Below are 7,884 nucleotides of genomic sequence, written 5' to 3'. Positions count from 1 at the left end.
GCTTGGATATTTTAGGATAGATTGTTGGCAGATGCTTAACCATGAATTTGCCCTGGCAACAAATTGCCGTATGTGGTTATAAGCTAAAATCATTAATATACTAACCTATGGGATGAAAGGCACCCCAACGTTATTAGGGTGAGGGAGTTGGATACGGACAAGGGAGGCCGGGCATTTGAATGAATATTCATGACAGCCCCTAGGAACCATAATAGGCCAGACCACCATGTAAAGGGGGTTGTTGTTGGTCAATCTGGATCTGGACCATCAGACTCGTCGGCATGCCAGGGAAAGAGCAGTTTCTTTGTCCATGACTGCCAGATCCCTAAGAAAGGGTGTGAGTATCTGTGTATTTGTGTGAGGAATTGTATGAGACATCACCCGAACTCTGTTTTTGCTCTTTTTATGTGATTTGGTGCTTTTGTGTCTTTTCTAATTGTGTTAATAAAAGTTGTTATAAAGTCGTGTTAATAAAAGTTGTTTTCCCCTCAGTGTGTCTTCATATCAGAGTTCCCAATCAGATATTGAACTAGATCACCTTGGTTTTTGTTGTGCCTGATTCTTAGACTAGAATCCTACAATCTCCCAGCTCTTTAAATTAGTATCAATTGTAAATCAATAATCAATAACCACTAAAGGATCGGGCTACAAAGGGAAGCATAATAAATAATAATATCCTTAGCTGTTCTATAGCACTTTTCATCAGTAGATCTCAAAGCATTTCCCAAAGGAAGTATCATTATCCCCATTTTACAGAGGGGGAAACTGAGGCGGCAACAGGTGAAGTGATTTGTGCAAGGTCACCCAGCTGGCCAGTAGCAGAGCTGGGAAGAGACCTCAGGCCTCCTGTGGGACAATCTAGTGCTCTGACCACTAGGCCATAAAAAGTTTAAGGAGTTTAAAAATGAAATATTCAAATGTCATATTTAGTCCAAAGAATAGGAGTCTCCTCCCAAGATCCCACTTGCCCACTGCCTAAGCAGCTCAATGCCATGTTGACCCACACTTCCAATTAAGCAGAAGAGGCAGCCCCCTCTGAATATGATCTGATGCATCCACTGGAGAAGTGATATGTTCCCCTAGCTCCCTGGGGCTCAGTGTTCTGCCTCTGCAGCATTCCCAGGCCCTGCCAACCCAAGGAGCGAGAATGAATAATAGATAACAACTAATTGCACCGGTGTGAACATGCAGCTGAATTTACTCTCTAGGCCCTGTGAAAACTGCTGATATCATAAGCAATGAGAACGCTGCTTGAGCCCCTGAGGTGAATTACTGCCTTGAATCCACTCCAGAGCCGACTGTGATCCTCCATGGGATGGAACACGGAGCTAATTAGACAGAAGAAGCCACCACCTCTATTGATTTCATCTTAAGAATGAAGATGGATATTGAATTCAGTAGGACAGAGCTGCTGCCTTTAGGCCAGAACCCACACATGACAAACGATTAATTAATCATGTTACTGCACCCTTCAAAGACAGGCTGCTTTGGTGAGGTAACGCCCAGGCCTTCTGCCATGCTGCACAGCCAGGCCATACAATCTAGAGGCCCATAACTGGTGAGTGGCCCTGGGGTGGGTGCTGGTGACACCCACATTCTGACAGCTAAAGGAGTAGTTACTAGCATCACCAAGAGACAAGGGGCTCCCAAATGATTATTGTTGGAGCCTCCTGCGTAATGGAGTCGCCCAACCTCGTGTGCCTGTTTTCCCTCCTGTCCTTTTCCACATCTTTTATTCACCTTCTCTCACTCATGCTTCCTATTTGATAGTGTGATGCTTCCTGTGGGTTTGTGAGTCGTGTCACTACACCCTGCCGTTAGCATGAGGGAGCCTTGTCTGTGCCTGCCGGGAGTCAGCTCCCCAACTCCACCGGCCACGCGCAACACAAGCCCTGGCCTCTAGGGCTTGCAGGGCCTGTTGTCGCTCTGCAGGCTAGCGATAGGCCCACTTCAGCACTCAAACATCTCCCTGAGTGTCCAGCCCCGGGCTCACTGGACACCCACAGTATTCACAGATTTCCTGCTCCCAAAGAAAAAGGGGATCCCGGTTTACCTGGTCCACCTCAGATCATCGTTCTTAGATATGTTTATAGTGAGATCAAGCGTAAGTTCATCTTACAAAGCACAGGGCAAGCAGAAGTATTGGAAGCAAATGGTTATATATAAAATAAAATCATAACAAGCATTCCAGAGTCTTAATTCGCAAGATATTCTCATGTCTGTAGAGTGCTGCTCACCCAGAATGCTTGCCACACATTACGGCCAGGCCGGCTGTGACTCTCTTTTCACTTATCTTGTGACTTTGTTGGTTTATGGCGGAAACAGAAGCAGATATCAAAACCTGGTCTGTTACTCGTCATCGTCCCTGAAAAGTACTTTTGCTTCACTTCGCTAGCTAGCACTTCTTATTGCTATTCTTATTTCTAAAGGCGGGCAGAGAAGCTGCCATGGGCTCATGGATGAGCTTAATACAATGGGAATAGGAAGGAGACACTTGGACTATCAGAAAGACAAGGTCCATAAACAATATTACCTTGCCCACCAATTTCTGTTGATGAAAGAGACGAGATTTTGAGTTTACACAGAGCTCTTCTTCAGGTCTGGGAAAGGTGCTCCAAGCATCACAGCTAAATATAATGTGGAACAGATTGTTTAGCATAAGTAGTTAACACATACCGTAAGACAGTGGTTTTCAACATTTCCAAACTAATGTACACCCCTCTTGAGAGTCTGATTTGTTTTGCATACCCCAAGTTTCACCTCACTTCAAAACTACTTGCTTACAAAATCAGACATAAAAATACAAAAGTGTCCCAGCATGCTAATTCTGAAAAATTGCTTACTTTCTAATTTGTATCATATAATTGTAAAATAAATCAATTGGAATATAAATATTGTACTTATATTTCAGTGGATAGTATATAGAGCAGGGTAAACAAGTCACTGTCTGTATGAAATTTTAGTTTGTACTGACTTCACTAGTGCTTTTATATAGCCTGTTGTAAAACTAGGCAAATATCTAGACGAGTTGACGTACCTCCTGGAAGACCTCTGTATACCCCTAGGGGTCTGCATACCCCTGGCTGAGAACCACTGCACTAAGAGACCATTCAAGGTAGAGCGGTGGACAAAAGTGGGCTACAGATTGTTGCAATAAGCCACAAATCCAGTTACTTTGTTAAGCCCATGATTTTTTGTGCCTAGCAAAGTTCTGAATTTAAGCTCCCAAGCTCGTCTTTTGTTGTGCAGGTTTCCTTTGAGGATGAGGACTGAGAGATACTGGGAAAAGTGTTCTCCCACAGGTAATAGGCTGTCTTTGGCTTTTATCATTTTCCCGTGTGAGTTCCTTCCAGAGGGTAGCGATTGTCTGGTTTCATCTACATAGGTGTTATTGGGGCATTTAGTGCATTGGATGAGGTACACCACATGTTGTGATTGGCATGTGTAGGTCCCATGGATCTTGAAAGGTGTGTTGTGGGGGCTGTTGATCATAGAATCATAGGACTGGAAGGGACCTTGAGAGGTCATCTAGTCCAGTCCCCTACACTCATGCAGGACTAAGTATTATCTAGAAATAAGTAATTTCTGACCTGTTCTTTATTTTAGACTCTGATCCTACCTCACTTTCACTGGCATTCACTATGTTAGACAGCCAATCGCCACCAACCTTCTTGGTGAAAACTGAAACAAAGACGTCATTAAGCACCTCTGCCAGTTCCACATTTTCTGTTATTGTCTCTCCCCCCCTTCACTGAGTAACGGGCATAGCAGTGGAGACATGTCTGCAGGTTTTAGATCGGCAGCACTTTGGTGGCAGCTGTACCGCGCTGCTTCATTCATCAGCGGCAATTCGGCGGCAGGTCCTTCCCGCCGAGAGGGACTGAGGGACCCGCCGCTGAATTGCTGCCGAAGAGCCGGACGTGCCGCCCCTTCCCCTTGGCCGCCCCAAGCACCAGCTTGCTGCACTGGTGCCTGGAGCTGGCCCTGCATTTGGATGAAGGGTGGTTTACTTTAGTTGAGCTTAAACCAACTCATGGAACCAATTCAGGCTGGAAATAAGGCCTGTCACTGAGGGTAATTAGCCCAGGGCACCATGTACTACGGCTCAGGCTGGAGTCTCCTGCCCCACCCCGCAGATGAGGGCAGCCGGTTTCAGTGCGGCTAACGCGCATGCTCCGCGGTGGCTAAGGGGAGCAACGCCTGCGGAACAGAGGGGCCGCCACGCCGCTCCGTAGTCACGTGACTCGCTCCCTTTCTGTCGTACTCCCCTGTGCACATGCGCAGAGTGGCGGTTGTGACGGCGCGTGTCCCTGCCGAGGAGCCGTAGCGCGGGCTGGGCCAGACGGCGGAGCGGGGCAGCAGCGCCCGCCACAGTCCCGGCCGCGGAGCCCGAGCAGCTTGGCCGCCGCCATGTTCCGGATCGAGGGGCTGGGGCCCAAGATGGACCCGGAGGAGCTGAAGCGGAAGATGCGGCAGGATGTTTTCAGCTCGGTCCGCACCTTCCTCATCTACGTGGCGCTGCTGCGGATCAGTGAGTGACGGGCGGGGCGCGCGCGCGCTGGCCCTTCCCCTGCTCCGCGGCCTCGCCACGAGCCGCCCGGCCGGCGCTCGGGGCGCGCGCGCTGCCCCCCCCCCGCCCCGCGCGACCCGGCCGGCGCTCGGGGCGCGCGCAGCCGGCGGGAGCAGCGACCCCCCCCCCGGGCTCGCCGTGGCGGGAGGGGGCGGGGCTGGGCTGCTGGCCTGGCCTCCCCCTCGCCGACCGCAGGGCAGACACCCCCGCGGCCAGCCGCGCCCTGTCGCCTGCAACCGGCTGTGCCACCCCCCTCCCCCCCTGCAAAACCTGCACGCGGCCTCGTGCGGCCCGACCCCCGCCGGGGGCTCGCGAGTCTGGAGCGAAAAGCCTCGTCGCCTTCGCCGCTCCGGTGGAAAGTCTGGAAGCCCGAAGGGATCCAATCGATCTCCCCGAGGCTGCGCTGTGCTAAGGGGGCGGGAGCCGGTGCCTGCAGCGGTTCCACCCCAGGCCTGGGTCTGCTCAGGGTCGTTCTCAGGGGTCTCTCTACCCCCCAGCTCTCGCAATCAGCTTGCCAGGGGTTGACTTCCTCCTGGTGCATCTCTTTGGCTTTCAGGCCTCCGAGTAGCGTCTTCAATCCTGTGTTTTCTAGCCGTAGTTCTGCTTCAAAGTAAACATTTCACTCGGCTGGTTAAAATGTGAAGTTAGAAGCAGTTCCGGTAACACCGAACTTGTACTTCAGTAGGTCCTCAAGCCGTTAACGCAGGGGTAGGCAACCTATGGCACGCGTGTCAAATGCGGCCCGTGAAATGATTTTCAGTGGCACTCACGCTGCCCAGGTCCTGGCCACCGGTCTGCGGTAGGGGGGACGCTCTGCATTTTAATTTAATTTTAAATGAAGCTTCTTAAACATTTTAAAAACCTTGTTTACTTTATATACAACAGTAGTTTAGTTATATAATTATAGACTTAGAGAAAGAGACCTTCTAAAAACATTAAAATGTATGACTGGCACACGAAACCTTAAGTTAGAGTGAATAAAAGACTTGGCACACTGCTTCTGGAAGGTTGCCGACCCCTGCGTTAAGGTATAGGCAGAGCAAATTGTACGCCTAAAACAACTTCTAATCCTGTTTAATTGGACTAAAAATCTATATCTTGGTTGTATGTTCTTTTTCAGCTCCATACATCTTAAAGAAATTGGATAGTATATGAATACAGAAGAGCTGCAAAGACTGGATACATGGAAACACAAAAAGGATTGTGGCTGCTTTTCTCTGTTAATAAACAAGGTGCAAAAGGCAGACTTCACATACTGACTGGATCTAAAAATTTCATTTAAGCATATTTGACTTTGTGAGAGCAATGGCCTAGCTGGAAGTATGGAAAATGGTTATCGTCCTTGTGATTGAGTTCAAGTCATGCAGTGCTCCCATGTGGCGGCATATATTTCTGTTTGTGCTGGTACAGCCCTTGTCCTGTGTCCAGAAATTCCATCATACTCCATTTTTGTAAGAAGTATTAAGTGCAAACAGATTTTTGTTCTGGAGCTACCTCTAAAATACCACAGTGCTATGGCTGTCAATCTTACTGAACCTGTCTGTGTGAAAAATGAAGTTGTTTGGATCCCTAAAATCCATCTAGGAAGCTGTTAACTTGAATCCAGTTAATTGATTTATTTTGTTGTTGAAATAAAATGGAATAACAAGTCTGTGATTTCAGGCACAGTTCTATTGCTTTATTTTTTAATAAAATCAGTTACCATAGAAGGCTCCTGGGATCTTTTTACTTCCATCCCCTCACCAACGTCTTCTTTTCCAAAAATGTCTCTCATGTATGGAGTTAGGGGGCGGGGTAGGTGAGGTCCGTGTGGGGCTTGGGAAAAACAGAGATAATGGCAAAAATGAGGAAGGGGATAGTAAATGCCGTGCTCCTACCTTTTAAGTAGGAGACTGTTCATGCCCTTAAAAGTTTACAGTCGAAATAGATAAGACAGAAAAAAGGTAGATGGGGAAATAGTGGCACAAAGAAGGGAAGTCACCCAGACAGTGAGTGGCAGAGCTGGGGTTAGAACTCACTTCACCTGTGCTCCAGTCTAGTGCTCTGATCATTAGACCGGGCAGCCTGTGGTCTGAGTTACGCTTTCCTCAAATGTATTTTGTTGTTCCAAATTATTCAGTAAAGCTTACGCATGCCATTTGCTCATCTCTGGCCGTGACATACCTTCTCCATCACCATAATACTTGATGCTTCCTAGTCTTCCGCACGTTCCTAAAACCAAACCGCCTGCCCGCCCGTCTCTAGTGGGAGTCCCTTGGTGTTGGGTCTTTTTCTAGCAAAGAAAATAAATTGCTGAATCCTAGGAGGCTAGAAGGAAGAAAATGTAGCTTAGCAAATTGGTTTTCCTTGGGCACTTCCTCGCAGCAGGGAGACTTCTTCCAAGTCTAGCCTCACGTGGGTTCCTGCAATTGGGCCAGATTATCAACAGCCACGTTATACCATCTGTTAGCTCACAATGCTGAGTTGAGCTGCCACTGGACCCAGAAAGGTGAGTCAGGAATTTGACTCAGTGTCCTGAGACCTACTGAGCCAGATTTTTATGAAAATCCCACTAGAGTCTAAATACATTTGAAAAATCCCTGCACACCCATGTCCTGCTATCTGGGTAACTATTGGCCTATTAACCTGATAGCAATCCTGGGTGAAATAATGGATAAGCTGTCAAGTATCAGAGGGGTAGCCGTGTTAGTCTGGATCTGTAAAAGCAACAAAGAATCCTGTGGCACCTTATAGACTAACAGACGTTTTGCAGCATGAGCTTTCGTGGGTGAATACCCACTTCTTCGGATGCAAGAGAAGAAGTGGGTATTCACCCACCAAAGCTCATGCTGCAAAACGTCTGTTAGTCTATAAGGTGCCACAGGATTCTTTGTTGCTTTTAATGGATAAGCTGATATAGATTCAATTGATAACTAAAGGATAGAAATATTGTTAATGCCAGTCAACATAATTTTATGGAAAATGGGACTTGTCAGACAAACCTGATTTCATTCTTTGATATTATGAGTTTGGTTGATACAGGTAACTATAGATATAACACAGATTACGGTAAAATGAGTTTGAAGTGTAGGAGATTCTGATTAAAATTAGTGCTATACCATATCAAAGCACATGTTATATGGATGAAGAACTGGCTAGCTGACTGATCTCAACAAGTAGTCAGTGGGGTCACAAACGGTGCTCCTCGGGGGGTTCTGCAGGAATCAGTATGAGGCCCAACACTTCAGCATAATCTCAAAGTAAATAAAATCCCTGCTGATACAATTTGCAGATGACACAGAGTAGGAGAGTGATAAATGATGAGGCCAGGGCAG

General features: G+C 47.5%; 1 protein-coding gene across 1 annotated transcript; it reads left to right on the top strand.

The window, feature by feature from the left end:
• The first annotated feature begins 4,239 nt into the window (after positions 1–4,239).
• Positions 4,240–6,282, top strand: TOMM5 (translocase of outer mitochondrial membrane 5). The gene is made up of 2 exons (XM_045021508.1): positions 4,240–4,531; positions 5,691–6,282. The coding sequence occupies exons 1-2, from the start codon at positions 4,411–4,413 to the stop codon at positions 5,723–5,725; spliced, it is 156 nt and encodes a 51-aa protein (XP_044877443.1). The 5' UTR covers positions 4,240–4,410; the 3' UTR covers positions 5,726–6,282.
• The last annotated feature ends 1,602 nt before the right edge of the window (positions 6,283–7,884 follow it).

This window comes from Mauremys mutica, chromosome 6, assembly GCF_020497125.1.
Source record: "Mauremys mutica isolate MM-2020 ecotype Southern chromosome 6, ASM2049712v1, whole genome shotgun sequence".
In the NCBI taxonomy this organism is placed as follows: domain Eukaryota; kingdom Metazoa; phylum Chordata; order Testudines; family Geoemydidae; genus Mauremys; species Mauremys mutica.
The sequence above is the reverse complement of the archived record's forward strand: the minus strand, read 5'-3'. Positions and strand labels throughout refer to the sequence as shown.